The sequence below is a fragment of the Esox lucius genome, chromosome 7 (genome assembly GCF_011004845.1).
Source record: "Esox lucius isolate fEsoLuc1 chromosome 7, fEsoLuc1.pri, whole genome shotgun sequence".
NCBI classification, from domain to species: Eukaryota; Metazoa; Chordata; class Actinopteri; order Esociformes; family Esocidae; genus Esox; species Esox lucius.
The window spans coordinates 9,982,960-10,000,431 of record NC_047575.1 but is presented as its reverse complement, the minus strand read 5'-3'; the positions used below and the strand labels follow the sequence as shown (position 1 = coordinate 10,000,431).

The 17,472-nt window shown below is 44.0% G+C and overlaps 1 protein-coding gene across 10 annotated transcripts in view; it reads left to right on the top strand.

The window, feature by feature from the left end:
* Positions 1 to 17,472, top strand: part of nrxn2a (neurexin 2a) — a 240,832-nt gene that overhangs the window by 60,760 nt on the left and 162,600 nt on the right. For 8 of the 10 annotated variants that reach the window (XM_034293174.1, XM_034293178.1, XM_034293175.1 and 5 more), the window contains exon 4: positions 8,233 to 8,250. The exons of 1 other annotated variant lie outside the window; for it this stretch is intronic. In XM_034293174.1, the coding sequence (XP_034149065.1) occupies positions 8,233 to 8,250 (18 nt within the window). Of the gene's footprint in view, positions 1 to 8,232; positions 8,251 to 14,180; positions 14,365 to 17,472 lie in introns of those variants that run through there. One more of the 10 variants, XM_020048380.2, reaches the window with a different exon arrangement.

Sequence of the window (17,472 nt, the reverse complement as noted above, 5' to 3'; positions counted from 1 at the left end):
GAGTTTGATTTGAACTCTGACATCCATACCTGTCCCAGGATGTCTGTCACAAACTGCAGTCCAACGTTGTGACAATGCTTTTTGTTTCTTCTTTTTTATGACCTACCTGTTTTCCCTACTCCTTTTTCTGTTCTTTCCTTCAAGGTCTGGCACACCTGATGTTAAAACGCCAAGGTATGACGACCAATGCTTTTCTTTAGTCCCTTCACCACTTGCTCAAACCATCTCCCAGCCCTCTAGTCATTTTGCTTCACTTTACTGCACTGACATTTCCCTTTCTCGTCTGCCTTCCACGGATCTGTCCTTTCATTTCTGCTTCCTGTCATGTCATGCTGTCTGTGCTCGCACCACTCCAACCTTGTCCGTCAAACCCTGTCCCGACCTCTGGCCAGCTACTGGAACTTCACCTTTGACCTCTTCAGCCTTTCACAAAGGTAACGCTTTTTACGGACATCTTTGTTTTGGGTTTTCGTGTGACTCTTTCAAAGAGCAGAGCTTTTAATTGGTTGTCAATAGAGAGGGTGCGTCTTGTGTGTTTCTGGTGTGTGATTAGTTTTGCGTACACTGGCTGCTTGCTAATCAATATTTTTGAGAAACACTTTGAGAGGTGATTCGTATTCTGCCGTAGTCTGTAAACATACACTCTGGTTCCATATCATTACAATGGAATGGAATAGGAGAATATGAACAATGTTGAATATTCACATAATTACCCCAATAATTTCAAAGTTCATTATTTGTGTTTGTTTGCTTATCAAAAGAGTGTTAGTTGCTTTTGAAAGGCTGGTTAGTTATTCATGACTCTGCTCCACACATGCATCTAATCTGCATGCCCTTAAGATGCAGATGTCCAAAGGCCAGCCGAATATAAAGAAAACACATTCAACAGAGATTTTATAGTACAAATAAACATTTTGACTGCTTTAAGACCTCTACACGGATTATACTCCACTGCAGTCTGTAGTTATCTTCAAAGTTCCTTGGTAACAGAAGAAGGTTTTTCCCAAGATTACTTTAATATCCCAACAAGAAGGAAATCTATAGGAAGCAGGGGTCAGCACAACACATCAGAGAAGAGAAAATCAGTAGCAATAAAAGAATGCTGGATTGTTTATAGATGAGTTAAACACAGTGTTTGTTTCCGTTCTCCAGTCAGGAGTTCCCAACCTTTTTTCACCACGGACCGCAGCACACTGAAATATTTTCACAGCACGTTACTGCATTCGTACTGGTGCAAGACAGAAAACAAACATATCTACCAGTAATTCTTCAGATATTGTAGGCCCTAGAAGCTATATACAGTGTCACTTATTTTCATCTGCACCGCAAAGCTTGTTTCTAGCTTCCAGCAAACAAACATTCCTTCGGAGAATACTGAATCCATTTCAACCCCACATTCTTGGATCCCTGCTACCGCTGATGCTAGAAAGCAGGGGCTTTTGTTGTTAGCAGTTATTTGGCCATATGCTATTTAATCACCTGACTTCAATTTAAACATTAATGGCCATCATGTTTAGTCAGTGCCCTCCAGAATTATTGACAACCTACGTAGATGTGAATACAAAATGTTATTATTGTTTGTCAGCATTATCTTACACTCAAAATAGCACATGAATATACTGTACAAATTAATTTAGATTGTTTTTTATATTTAATTATTTTCTTCTAAAATATGTGTGCAACAATTATAAATAGGAAATCTAGGGTTGCCAATAATCAAGTTGATGTACAATATATTCCTTTATATTTGAAAGTCTTTGGGAACTATTAAGTGGTCCTCCACAACATCCGGTTAGCTACATGCCTGCATTGATCCATTTCCACTATTTGGGCAAAGATTGTGAAATGTAAAGCAACCAGAGCTGTGGTGAACCTGCCTGGAACCCAACACACGTGTGTATTGTCCCCACACACAGTTAGAAGGATGGTTCAAGTGGCATCTCAAGGATCACAGTTGGATAATTGCAGAAGTAGGTTACATCTAGGGGTCAAAAAGTCTCCAGAACTACGATTAGACACAACCTCCATTCCAACTAGGTATTTGGTTGCTAGAAGAAACAGATCTTATTAAAGGGATGATACATTATATGATATTTTGAGTGTAAGATAAAGCTGACAAAGAATAATGAAAGTTTATCACATTTTTGTTTTCTTTTCTTTTTTACCTCGCGTGCTAATAATTCTGGAGGGCACTGTAAGTATGCTACAGGAGCTCTACCTTCTTATTATTCTCTGAATTTTTTTTGCAGAATGTCTTGCTTTTATGCACGGCGCAATAGCCTGGACATCCAGCACAAGGTTAGATTGTCAGAGATGTGATGGGCGACAATTCCATGCAATCAGCATGTGTTATTCATATTACTTAGTTCGTAAAATAATTACAAGGAGTCAGAAATTTGGTACTGCCTCACAGAATGGGATGCATCAATTTAACAATTACCCATCGTGTACATAAGTGGAAGAATGCTTTTTTTTTCCTGTCATGGCCCGTTAGCCATTTAGCCAAAGTCTCCCAGTGACTCCCAGTGCTGGTCTGGACGTGGTGGTTGGGAAACCCTGCACTAGACAATGTACAACCCCGTTTCCAAAAGGTTGGGATGTTGAGTAAAATGCAAATTAAAGCAGAATGCAATGATATGCAAATCATGTCATCCCTATATTTAATTGAAAATAGTACAGAGACAACATATCATACATTGAACCAAACAAATGGAATTGTTTTTGGAAAAATATATGGCCAAAAAAGTGGGACAGGGGCATGTTTATTACTCTGTTGCATCAACTCTTCTATTAACAACGCCCTGTAAGCATTTCTAACTGAGGAGACCAACTTTGAAAGTGAAATGTTTTCCCATTCTTGCTTGATACACACCGATCAGCCATAACATTATGACCACTGACAGTTGAACTGAATAACACTGATTATCTCGTTATCATGGCATCTGTCAATGGGTTGGATATATTAGGGAGCATCAGAACTGGACCACGGAACAATGGAAGAAGGTGGCCTGGTCTGATGAATCACGTTTTCTTTTACATCATGTGGATGGCTGGGGTGCATGTGCATCGCATACCTTGGAGAACACATGGCACCAGGATGCACTATGGGAAAGAGGCAAGCCGGCGGAGGCACTGTGATGCTTTGGGCAATGTTCTGCTGGGAAACCTTGGGTCCTGCCATCCATGTGAAAGTTACTGTGTCACAAACCACCTACCTGAGCATTGTTGCAGACCATGTGCATCCTTTCATGGCAACAGTATTCCCTGATGGCACTGGGTTCTTTCAGCAGGATAATGTGCCCTGCCACAAAGCAAAAATGGTTCAGGAATGGTTTGGGGAACACAAGGAGTTCAAGGTGTTGACTTGGCCTCCAAATTCCCCAGATCTCAATTCAATCAAGCATCTGTGGGATGTGCTGGACAAACAGGTCCAATCCATGGAGGCCCCTCCTTGCAACTTACTGGACTTAAAGGATCTGCTGTTAATGTCTTGGCGCCAGATACCACAGTGCACTTTTAGAGGTCTAGTGGAGTCCATGCCTAGACGGCTGTTTTGGCGGCATAAGGGGGACCTACACATTATTAGGCAGGTGGTCATAATTTTATCGCTGATCGGCAGATTTCAGTTGCTTAACAGTTCGGGGTCTCCTTTGTAGTACGTAGTCTTGCTGAAATAAGCAAGGCCTTCCCTGAAAAAGACATCATCTTGATGGCAGCATATGTTGTTCTAAAACCTGTATATATAATTGAGCATTAATGGTGCTTTCACTGATGTCACCCATGCATGTGCAATAATGCAGCCCCATACAATCATGGATGTTGGCTTTCGAACTGTGCACTGATAACAAGCCGATTGTCCCTTTCCTTTTTAGCCTAGAGGATGCAGCGTCCCAGATTTCTAAAAATCATTTCAAATTTTGATTCGTCAGACCACAGGACAGTTTTCCACTTCGTCTCAGTCTCTTTGAAATGCGCTTGGGCCCAGAGCAGTCGGCAGCGTTTCTGGATCTTGTTTCTACTTTGCATGGTAGAGTTTTAACTTGCATTTGTGGATGCAGCGACGTACTGTGTTCACAGACAATGGTTTTCGGACGTGTTCCTTAACCCATGAAGTGATGTCCACTACAGAATGGTGTCTGTTTTTAATGGAGTGCCGTCTGAGGGCCCAAAGATCAAGGCCATCTGTAAAGTCTGCTCCACGTTGCACGGCAGATCTCCCTCCTTCTCTCCGACACTCCACCTCGCCTGTGTAGATTCCAGATGGTGGCGGCATCCAGCGGGTGGAATGAGCCGGATCTGCAGACCACCTTCTGCAAAGGTTTGCAGGCGGAGGTTCAGATGGAGCTGGCTTGCGAGCAGGGGCACATCCGCCATTCCACCACCCCTGCTTCAGACAGTTTTTGATTTGTCAAAAAGAAGGACGGGGGGGCTGCGGCCATGCATAGATGATCGAGGACTTAACGCCATTACGGTAAAGTACCGCTACCCGCTACTCCTTGCCTTCGGCCATAGAGCAGGTTAGGGGGGCTCGCGTCTTCACCAAGCTGGACCTCCGGAGATTATACAACCTTGTGCGTATCCGGGAAGGAGACGAGTGGAAGACACGTTCGGCACGGCGTCGGGCACTATGAATAGCCGATGTGCTTGCGGTATTCCAGGTTTTCCTTAACGAGGTGTTCTGGATATATTGGAGAGGTATGTAGGGGTTTACATTGATGACATCTTGTGTTCCGGGTATGTTGAGGAGTAAATCGTGGCCCACGGCCGAGCTGTTCTGCAACTTCTGTTGAAACACCACCTGTACGTTAAAGGTGAAAAGTGTGTTTTTCACCCCCCTAATGTCTCACTACAACGTCTTACTCGGATACCACATCGCTCCAGAGGGAGTGCGGATGGAAGAGCTGAAGGTGGAGGCAGTGAGGTCTTTGCCAATCTCAAAGACCATCAAGGAACTCCAGAGCTTCATCAGGTTTGCCAACTTCTACCGCCGATTCATCCAAGACTTCAGCACCAGCACAGTGCCACACACGTCATTTTTGAAAGGCCAACCTCAATGCCTCCACTGGACCCCAGACACAGAGAAGGCGTTTCTCTACCTCAAGGGCAGGTTCACCACCGCTCCTCTCCTAAAACACCCTGACACCCTGAAGCCCTTCATGGTTGAGGAAGATGCATCCAAAGTCGGAGTGGGGGACCTCTCCCAGCAGCACGGGAACTACACCCATGCACCTACTATTCCAAAAAACTGTCTGCTGCGGAGAGGAACTACGACGTGGGTGACCGAGAGCTACTGGCGGTGAAGTTAGCCTTGGAGGAGTGGAGACACTGGCTAGAGGGCGCCTGGGAGCCATTCACTGTCCTGACCGACCACCGGAACCTCGAATAGGTCAGGGCAGCGTTGCACCTCAACCCCCGCCAGGCCCAGTGGACCCTCTTCTTCAAGCGTTTCCAGTTCACCCTGATGTACAGACCTGGAACCAAGAACATCACGCCGGACGCACCCTCCCGTCTACACTCCCCAGGGACACGCCCATATTACCGGCCTCCTGCATCGTGGGTCCTGTCTCCTGGGACATTGATACAGACATACTGCTGAAATAGCACGCTGAGGTGCTGTTTCAGTAGGCTTTCCGGCTGTATGGACTTCCAGAGGACATTGTGACAGACCACGGGCCCCAATTTATATCACAGGACTGAAAAGCCTTCATGTCCAGACTGGGGGTTGCGGTCAGCCTCACATCCGGGTATCACCCGCAGGATAACGGGCAGGCGGAGCACACCAATCAAGAGCTTGGAAGGTCTGACCCCCTTCCAGGTGGTATTCAGGTTCCAGCCTCCGCTGTGCCCCGGGGGGGAGCTCCAGCTCCAGCAACAGAGGAGTGGTTCAGGAAGTCCGATGAGGTCAGGTTGACTGCCCACGGCCGCGTGCAGTAGGTGGTGCGGCGACAGAAAGATCAGGTGGACCGGCAGCGGAGCGACACCCTCGAGTACCGCCCTGGGGATAAGGTGTGGTTGTCCACGAGGGACCTTCCCCTCCATCTGCCCTGCAGTAATCTTGGGCCTCGGTATGTGGGGCTATTCCATGTCCTTCAGAATGGAAATGACGTATCACACACCCTGCAACTCACCCCCCCATATGACAACGTCTCACCCACCTTCCATGCCTCTCTCCTCAGGTCGGTGTTTCCTGGTCCACTGGGGGGATCCAGCTCAGGAGGGGTGCCTCCATCCCCGGTGGAGGAGGCTGGTGGTCTGGCGTATCGGGTCGATCCCTGAGGACGCATCTTTTCCCATTCATCATGTAGTTGTGTGTGTGTGTGTGTGTGTATATAAATGCGTTGTCGTCTCCACTGAACCCCAAGGGCTATTGTTTGTATGTACGCCACACTGAGGTGCTGCTATTTGCCAAATATTGAAAAGTCAAGTAAATAACCTATTGATCGTTATTCCTCGTTTTTGTTTTCTTTTCTTTTTTGCCTCACCTTTACGCACTCACCGTCACACCATCCAATATTGGTTTTCAGCTTTGTCCCTTGAATACAGAGATTTCTCCAGATTCTCTAAATCTTTTAATGATAGTATGTAGATGATGAGTTCTCCAAACTGCAGTTTTTAAAATGAGAAATGTTATTCTTAAATTATTGCACTATTTGCCTTAGTCTTTCACAGAGTGGTGAACCATCCTCACTTCTGACAGACCCATCCTCTCTGGAATGATCTTTTAATACCCAATCATGTTAGTGACCCGTTGCCAATTGACCTAGTTAGTTGTGTGATATTCCACCATATTTCGATTTTTAGCATTACCCAACTTGTACAGTCTTTTGTTTCCTCTGTCACAACTTTTTTGAAAAGTGTTGCTGGCATTGGTGTGCATATCTTTTTCAGGAAACAATAAAATGTCTCAGTTTCAAAACTTCTATTGAATATAGGGTTTAATGGTTTACACATCTTTGCATTCTGTTTTTATTTCCATTTTAAACAGTGTCCCAGCTTGTTTGGAAAAGGGGTTGTACCAAAAATGAAGAGACATACAGCAGTTAATACTGTAGATTTGCCAATTCCATCTTTATTTTTGTATTCTTCTTTAGTTAAATCCTATTTAAAGAAACAATAAAAAACACTATAATGAATAGTAAGTCTAGATTTCACTGTGACAATGTGTCACCTTTCAGATATTGGTGCGGTGTATTATCAACTGTCCATTTGGGCTTCAGTATTTATGTCGGACATATCAAATGTAATGACTTTAATCAAGTTGTACCTCTACAAGATAACTACGTTTGTTGCATAAGACAGGAAGAAGTTGAGCATCGCTGATCAAAGTGCTCATCCTGTCGCCATGGAAATGGTGCTGTTTTTCAGTCAAAAGAGACGATTGGCAATTACACTCCAGCGTGACAGACTAACACTGTGCACTTATCGTCACTGTCTCTAGGGCTGTACGCTGCTTCCTGTCGCTGTCACTAGCAAGCTAACACAGGCATTCATTTCAGGGTCAAACACCTTACAAACTAGGCGACGTAATGACATGGTTTCTTGCTGACTGCCAATTACGGAGCTTTAGAAAGAAAGTGTTTGAGAGGGCTCTACCATCACTCCTATTACTGAAACCTTTTCTGTCTGCCGGTACTAGTTTCCGTTATAGTTTTGACAAAGTGATTTACATTATGAATGAAACAACTTTCATGGAAATGTGCATCTCATGTAGAGGTAGTTCCATACATGTTTCTGTACTCTGTCTGACTATGTTATTGTATCAGTTATTTGGGTGTCTACTGCCTACTTCCGTTGAACAGTGCATACCAAGTAACCAATATTCATTGAATAATGTCTAATGAGGGACTAGAAGGACAGTTGAGAACAGTATGTGTATTCCATTAAAACAACCCAGCTTCACATTTTGTGGCCGTCTGCCGTCACTTTAGCGTCCTGGGAAAATGACTTGCCAGTTACTGTGAGGTCATTTGCTAACACCAAAAAGAGCATTGTGGGTTCTCTGCAAATGGGTGCACAGAGAATATGCTCAGTGTTCTAGGATCCTATTTAACTACATTTATTTCTCTTAGCCATGGTTTATTGGGCCTGCATTTAGTCTGAATAAAGATTTCAAAAGGCAAACCTTGCCATGACTGGTGTGTGTGGATGGAGTAGGTGTTGAAGAATAACCACTTTTGATCAAATCCCTAACTAACTAACTGACTGACTTTTTTCCCCTTTTTCTCCAAGCAGCCAAATCATCCCAATCTGGTAAGATGGCATGCCTTTTATTCAGCAGTGAATAGCAGTCACGTTTTTTTTAATTATGTTGAATGTATTCTGACAATGCCCCATTTTTGCAGCGAGAATTGCATAAACATTTGGGTAATTATGAAACCAGGTCATATCGCAATGTCTTACAATGGATCTGCACTTTAAATCCTTGTCATACAAGGGAATGTTTGCTTATTCATGAGCCTGGCAGAACATTTGAGTGTCGAACCTCCCCCTCTTAAGTAAAATACTGTGTTTTGAATACCTTGGAAAGATTCAGGCTTTTCCTCAAAGTTGTATTCTTTGTTATCATCTAACATTTCTTTTACCTTTTTTTATTGAAAATAGTTCCCCCTTTTTTATGGTTTTCCATTTCCCCACCCAATATAGAATATTTGATCATCATCTCATCCATTGGATCAAATTAAATGGTAGGTACAGTTGTGGTGTTTGTAGTATTTGTTGAGCAAGACACTGCTATATCTCCCAATACTGCAATGTCAAGGTTCGCCAGGCCATTTCCTATGAGGCTGGGCAGTAATACAGAAAGGTAGAGGAACTGTACAGAAAATGATGCGTGCATGGTGAAATCACAGAAGCGTTGCTAGAGGCATTAGGAAATATGTTCTTTTTTAAGGAACCGTATATTGTTTAGCAAAGCAGCACGCTACCATGACTGTGCTAGTTATTACACACAGGGGCACATTTCCTGTTGCCATGGCTTTAATCTGTCAGCTGTGCTGCTCCTGGATGTATAAGGTGTAACAAAGATTTATGAAAAGGTTCCATGCTCAACTCAAACACATTGCAGTTAAATGTGTGTATATATATAGAGAGAGAGAGACATTGCTTATATATAAGCAATATCATGTCTTCCCCGAATACTTTGTTGGCTAAATGTACCATAGATGAATCATCCTCTCGGTCCCATTCTGACCCGAGAACTCTGTCTCTGGCAAAGATTCACCTGATCCAGGCCCTGGGATGTCACTCATATCCTCTTTTGTTGACAGATTGTGTCTTTATGTTGCTCGACCCAGTTTTGCGGGCGAGATTACAACTGAAGCACCTGGAAGTTGGTTTTAAAAGGTTGTCACTTAAGTTGGCCCGTCTTTTCAACGGCCATAAAGACATTAGAAGTCCTGGGTGCATGTTATTGGTGTATGTGCCCTGAAGGTGTCAGTCATCAGTATGAGTTACTATTGGATGTCTGGCTCCGGGCCCAGATCACAGGAGCAGACATGCTGCAGACAAATTCCATTTTTCGGGCCTTGTAGGTCCCTCCCAGCTAGCAGCTTCACCATTTGTTTCTTCTGTTGGAATTTAAAACCTGACACACAAGCCTTGTTGATCTGAGGTATAAACTCAAGGTCCTGTTGGTCTGAACTGCAGGGCTTTTACCAGTATGGATGGACAGGAGGCTGCCAATTGTCCTTGGTGTGCGGACAGTTAAGTGTATTGATGGATGAAGCGGGTTCAGTTGTACAGGGCAAGGGCAGGGATTTGGATTTGAGAACGAAAGGATGGGAGGTCAGCTGGAGGATTTGGTTATGTGAACCTTTCACCTCTATTTCGCCTCGACAATAACACTGTTTTGGGGGAAATCGCGCAGAGTTGGTTTTCACGTCGGGCTGATTCGCCTGGTGAAATTCATAACTGTTGCCTAAGTGGGTTTCGTATTACCAATCCTAGCCTCATTGAGAACCAAAGCTTCCCTAAATGGGAAAGCCCATGGAAGAAATAGAGCTAAACAGGATTGGAAACCCGCTGCAAATCCGTGGCGCCTCGCAAATCATCTAACCATTTAAATGCCTTGTTTGGGGGGAGACAGAACAATGTGTACTAGATTAGGATAGTATTTGCCACCATACCTTCACCGGTGTAACCAGGCTTAAAACTGGGGAAATCACTGATTAACTTTAATAACATATCCCCTTGTGAGCCAGTGTATAGGGCAGACTTCTTTCCTCCAGGTGTTCTTATGGTTTCTGCAGTGTTGCCCTCTAGCATACGAAACAACTCTCTGCAAAATACATCCTGCCCAAAGGCAACTTAACTCATAGCACCAGTTGACATTTGGGGGGGAGGGGGGAGGGGGACTTGAAAGAAACGTTACATGCGATTCAAATCTTGTCACTGTCACCCAGCTGTCCTTTCCAACTGTTTTGGCTAATACAAAATGATGTATGGCATCGCTAGGCAGTCCCATTCCTCATACATTAACATCCCACACCCATTACTCCAAATACTTGACATTTTAAATCAGTGGAAACCTTGATTGAGCTAATCATCTGATGCCAATTATTCCCAGTGTTTGCTCATGTTACGTGCCATTAGCCTGCAGTGTGTTTGTGCGCGCGCACGTGTGAGCGTGCGTGTGTGTAACCAGGAATAATAAAAAGAGCATTTTTAATTGAATATAGACCTGTGGGCATGATAATGGGGGCTGGCGATTAATCACATCAGTGAGCCTCAGAAGACCGTGGCTGTTGGTACTGGTCCGACTGGGGGCTGAAAGGTGTCGACCTCCATGTTTGACCCGTTATCGTTGGTAGCGTGGGTGGGATCCATACAGACAATAAACAATATCTCTCCAGACACTGGATGTTAATGTTATCCAAGCGGCTACAGCATAGAAGTAATCCTGCAGCAACAGGATGATCACATTAAGACACGACATCTGTACAACCCCCAGGACTTAGCGCCTATTCCTTCATAGAGATGTGATTAAATCTTATTTTATTTTGGTACGCGAGTGTACTATTAGATAATTAATACATGATGTAATTTGCATAATCCATGTCTCAAGCTTTGTGAAACAACCACATTTGGTCAAAAGAAAAGGGAGTGTTTTTCTTTTTTACAATTATTATTATTATTCCATTTTGATGACAGCGCTTGTTGTCTCATTTCATCACAGGGAGAGCACGCTGTGTAGGGGTGGGCTTCAGGACCTGTCAAATGAAGACATGCTGGTCTTTGTTTTTCCCATCTGGAGAAACAGCTGATATCAGGATCATTTGGATAATGTGTTGCCATCATTACAGGGCGGGTCACTTTGGAGATACTGTCAACTGATAATAAAAGACACAATTCACCCAAAATACAAACGTACCTAACCAGATAGACACCAGGTTATTTGTTTAATGCACTCTGACATTAAAGGCTAATGCTAAGATGTAGCTAAATCCCCTTTGGTACAGACACACACTGACAAGCGTACGTATGCACACAACAAAGTTAATGACCCAGACCTCAGACTCAATTCATAATCCCACGTGGTCTAATAGCTTTGCAATCAGCTTGAGGGAGCAGACAGAGTCCTTGACACGGCCTTGGCATTACAGGGAAGAGAAACGAAAGGAGAGAGGAGTGGAGGGAAAAAGAGAGCTCAGGCTTATGAGAGTGACAGCTTATTTTACGGGTAGGATTCCATTATCATCCCGCATGCTCAGCAGTCACAGGAACGCACACAAACGCACAACATTTCTCAAAAGAATCATTCGAGGTATGCAACTCCCCCTTAATTGTCGAAATCTCCTTTCCTCTGATTGTGAGGAACGGCCCACTCGGTTCATCACGACTGGCGCCGCGCGATGTCGAGCGCTGGCATACGGAGAGCTGAAAACTGTACTTTCATGCCTTTTTAACACAAGTCTTTGGGTTTGTTTGTCTTACGTCTTCTTTAAACGCCCCCGTCCTATTAAAGGCCGTGTAGAGCTACCTCAAACCCTGAGAGAGCCTGGAATGCCTTCTCCTACTGCACCATTTCAACTCCTAGAGCCTGTTCCCACTAACAGCGTCTACGAGTGAATGTGCGCAAACGTGTCAGTGCGATTCAGCTGCGCGTTTGTGTGGGCTGAAAGTGATCTCTACTTTGACCTGCGAGTGCATTTGTGTAGGGTACATTTTCAAGGCTCTGCTCAACTCTGTCAACGTTGAAGTGCCCCCCCCCCTTCCCCCCAAGTGGTGAAAGTCACCGTCGGAACAGATGGTGAGGATGGAATGTAATACCAGCGCAATTAGAATTTCTCCCAGTGGGGTTCTGGAGAACCTAAGGTTCAATCCCATGTGAATATTAGAAATTAGCAAGCCATGCCAAAGTAGATATATAGGTAGGAAGCAAGATGTAGTGGGTTGTCTCTGAACAAATGAATAGAACAGGAAAAAGTGTGTTGAACGATGCAGGCATTGAAGTTTTCACTATTGTCACTATTGCAATGTTAAAGGTCAAGCTAGAATTTGATGTGAAAATGTTGGCGCCATGGAATCTGTCCATGGAATGAAGAGGACAAATATACATCTGAATGATAAAAGCAATCCAGTTCCCTTGTGAAGAAATGGAATTCCATATAGAGCTGTCTTGTACTGTAGCGGTTTTCCCATTATAGTGTGTGGTTTTGACATATAACCTCTACCCTATCTTTCAGTGTAGGTAGTTGTCTTCACAAGGCTATCGTGGTGCTCCTCTGGAATTCGAGATGCCAAAGCAGGTGTTTCTAGTTAAATTACCCAGCTTATACACCGCCTCACATACTAACAATTAAATCAGGGTGGTTTGAAGAGCTCGACAATATTGAGATGCACCATTCCCAAGCCTCCAGCAATATGTGAAAACAAAGGACTATTCAAGCGCTTTCCTTTGTTGTCTCTGTATGGCCTCGATGTTGTCATATGAGCTTCCAGACAGCTCCCCCCAGACAGGAACGTTCGAGCCGTCTCAGAAGAACACAGCTGTGTCTGTCGTGCAACGCCATGCAGTTTAGGGAGCAGCCATGTTATATCAGGCCCGAGCTCTGACGGAGACAGTGCAAAAAGACTTTTGGGCAACTAGTACTGTACAGGAAACCAGAGAGTTAGGATGGAGGTTTAAGAAAGGCATAGAAATAATAGTAAAATGTCAGTGGGTTAAATGCCACAGTCCTGCTTGATGATAACAGGCACTCCTGTCGCCCCTAGTGGGCGCTGCATGTGTCAACATTTGGCCAGGTGCGCTCGCTAGCGGTACCTGCTGAACCGGCACGCCCTTGCTAATTCTACGACAGAATGGGGGCATAAAAAAAAAAACATCCATCTGATGCCCTTTGTTATTAGACACCCCTGCTATGTTCCCCGACGAGCCAACGTTGCCATTGGCAGGACACCCGTAAAAAACATGACAAGCCCTGTGACCAGGCAGTAAAGCAGGAGGGATCCCATTTGGATTGTGTGTGGGCGAGAATCTTTATACGGCGCAGTCTTTGGTAAACGTGTACTTTACTATGATAATGCGTTTCTAAAATAAGACTATGTAATTATATACTTTCTCACATTCTTCCCCACCCCTCCCCCTTCGTGGCTTTGTGTCCCCGCGTATTTTGTGACAGACTCATTACTCTGCGAGTTAATGGATTCCATGGCTTGGCCTGCATTAATTCGACTGTATGCTGTATGTTTCTCCTGAAATGGGCAAACAACCCCCCCCCCCCCCCCCCCCCCAAAATAAAACTGATCCGAGGGAGCAGGAGAAACAAACAAACAGATTGAAAGTCAGTGAGTGAGCGATGGGGAGAAGGGAGGGCGTGCTAGGTTGTGTGTGTGTTGGGAGTGGTGTTGGGGGGGAGGGGGGTGTTGGTATTGAAATATGATGATGAATGGTCACAGAGGAGGCCACCCATGCGCTGCGTTCCCTGGTACTGTTCCTCAGACTCGGTGGAGTGCTAATTAAATTCCTCTTGTCACAGTGGGTCACCAGACTGAGCGGTCGACAGGCAGGATAGGAGGTGGAGAGAGAAACACATTGTGTCCAATCGGAGGACAGACGAGAGCCACAGAGGGAAGTTCAGAAGACAAAAGTCGATGCCCTGGAGGCTTTCACTGCGTTCTGACAGATATGGATGAAGGCTTGTGTTTGCACTGCATAGTTTTATGTGAGTGTGGACCTCGAGGCGTTTCTCATCGGCAGTGGATGGCTGTAGACAATGAGCAGCAGTTGTCTTCGCTGCGCTGTGTGGTGGCTGTGGTTTTACATCACATTTGAATCATTTAGCAGACGCTCTTACCAAGAGCAGCTTACAGCTAGTGCACTCGTCTTGATATCGTTAGGTGGACCCACCACAGAACTTTTTCATAGTAAGTACATTTTTACTTGGGGTCTGTTTCCAACTTTGGGTTGCCAGGACAGAGAAGAGCTTTGACTGGGCTGAGTGGGAGCTGCACTATCGTAGAGGTGGGATGACCAGCAGGCGAGAGGTGACAGAACAAAGAGCTTAGCTTAGGATGGAGGAATTGAGAATAGCCCTTCCCCTGGCTGCTCTGTAGACAAACACCACGCTATTGGATACAAGCTTCAACTGGAAGCTGGTGGGCCCGGTTGGCATGGGAGAACCTCTGGAAGGTTCAACACCAGACGGGATGCTGCTTTCTGGATAAGTTGTAAAGGTTTGATGGCACAAGCAGCGAGCCTAACCACCAGTACATTTCTTTAGTCCATATATGGTTAGTGCTTGGATTGGGATTTACTGTGCAAGGTGCGGTAGTACTCTTGGAATATAGTGAACCTGCAGGACCGAGTCACCGCTTTGATGTTTGCAGAGAACTGACAGGCTGCTTGTTGTCCGGGGTCCCGCCAAGGTCAGGGCGGAGTTTTGGCTGGCAACATTAACAATTAACACAGGGCTCTTATATATGTATATTTATATATGTATGTGTGTGTCCAGCTTGGCTGTAAACTGCAGCAGCTGTTCCATGAATCATACATTAGACCTGAGGAAGAGGCCCATCCCTCTGTCTCCAGGGAGTTGAAGTCTCCAAGGTCACAGCTGGCCTCTGCTGGATTGAACAGTGCACAAATCATTGAGATTCCAAATTACGTTTCCACGCTTGGTGCTTGATGGATTTTCCCAAGTCTTCAAATGAATGTCATGGTCCACTTGATAGTGTGCAGGAAAACCATGTGCAGGAACGTTTCACATTTTATCAGTTAGGGCCCACTTAATGGATATTTGATCATCAGAATTGCTGCTGATTGCCCTCCATCAGAACTTTTTAAAATATGGTTTGGGATGTCATTGAGCAGATTAGTTCAAGCACGGTTGTTATAGTATATCCCTAGATATTTGTAGGGTGGTGACAACCCTACTTCGTGTAAGAAATGTATAATGTTATCATCAAATGGTTTGAATCCTGAAAGAACAGCTCTTAGCAGTGGTACTGTATATTGGACATATACCACACCCCCTCATGACTTATTGCTTACTAATACCAATGAAAAGTGTCTGCTTTCAATTAGAAATCTATATTGCAAAGGCAAAAATCTAAACCTTGAATTTGGGCACATTTTTCCCTGACCCACAAATTGATCAGAACATATCCTCCTTTAGCAAAATATATTTACAGGTCATAAGATTTGAATATCATCAAAAAGTTTATTTATTTCAGTAATTCCATTCAAAAAGTGAAACTTGTATAATGTATACATTCATTCCACACAGACTGATATATTTCAAGTGTGTTTTTCTTTGAATTTTGATTATTATAACTGACAGCTAATTCAGAAAATTTGAATATTACTTAAAACCAATACAAAAAAATGATTTTTTGAAATGTTGGCCAACTGAAAAGTATGAACATGAAAAGTATGAGCATGTACAGCACTCAATACTTAGTTGTGGCTCCTTTTGCCTGAATTACTGCAGCAATGTGGCGTGGCATGGAGTCGATCAGTCTGTGGCACTGCTCAGGTGTTATGAGAGCCCAGGTTGCTCTGATAGTGGCCTTCAGCTCTTCTGCATTGTTGGGTCTAGCGTATCGCATCTTCCTCTTCACAATACCCCATAGATTTTCTATAGGGTTAAGGTCAGGCGAGTTTGCTGGCCAATTAAGAACAGGGATACCATGGTCCTTAAACCAGGTACTGGTTGCTTTGGCACTGTGTGCAGGTGCCAAGTCCTGTTGGAAAATGAAATCTGCATCTCCATAAAGTTGGTCAGCAGCAGGAAGCATGAAGTGCTCTAAAACTTCCTGGTAGACGGCTGCGTTGACCTTGGACCTCAGAAAACACAGTGGACCAACACCAGCAGATGACATGGCACCCCAAACCATCACTGACTGTGGAAACTTTACACTGGACTTCAAGCAACGTGGATTCTGTGCCTCTCCTCCCTTCCTCCAGACTCTGGGACCGTGATTTCCAAAGGAAATGCAAAATTTACTTTTATCTGAGGACATAACTCAGCAGCAGTCCAGTCCTTTTTGTCTTTAGCTCATTCGAGACGCTTCTGACACTGTGTCTTGTTCAAGAGTGGCTTGACACAAGGAATGCGACAGCTGAAACCCATGTCTTACATACGTCTGTGCTTGGTGGTTCTTGAAGCAGTGAATCCAGCTGCAGTCCACTCTTTGTGAATCTCCCACACATTTTTGAATGGGTTTTGTTTCACAATCCTCTCCAGGGTGCGGTTATCCCTATTGCTTGTACACTTTTTTCTACCACATCTTTTCCTTCCCTTCGCCTCTCTATTAATGTGCTTGGACACAGAGCTCTGTGAACAGCCAGCCTCTTCAGCAATGACCTTTTGTGTCTTGTCCTCCTTGTGCAAGGTGTCAATGGTCGTCTTTTGGACAGCTGTCAAGTCAGCATTCTTCCCCATGATTGTGTTGCCTACAGAACTAGACTGAGAGACCATTTAAAGGCCTTTGCAGGTGTTTTGAGTTCATTTGCTGATTAGAGTGTGGCACCAGGTGTCTTCAATATTGAACCTTTTCACAATATTCAAATTTTCTGAGGTACTGAATTTGGGGATTTCATTAGTTGTCAGTTATAATCATAAAAAATAAGAGAAAAAACACTTGAAATATATCAGTCTGTGTGAAATGAATGCATACATTATACAAGTTTCACTTTTTGAATGGAATTACTGATATAAATCAACTTTTTGATGATATTCTAATTTTATGACCAGCACCTGTATTTCTAATACATACAAATTATTTTTCAAGAGTTTGCAGTTAGTCATTTTACTTAGTAACTGCATTTTTGCCCTTATAGTTTCATAGCAGGGTTTTGGAAATTGAGTAATAACTTTTAAAAAGGTCTAAGGCAAAGGTTTATCAGAGATGATTGTTTTAGGATGGGTATAATTCAGTCTTTGTTATGCAGTTCTTTGATATGTTCGTCCATTCATTTCTGTATGATAACTGGGAGAAATATTCTATAAAAAATAACATTATTAACATGTA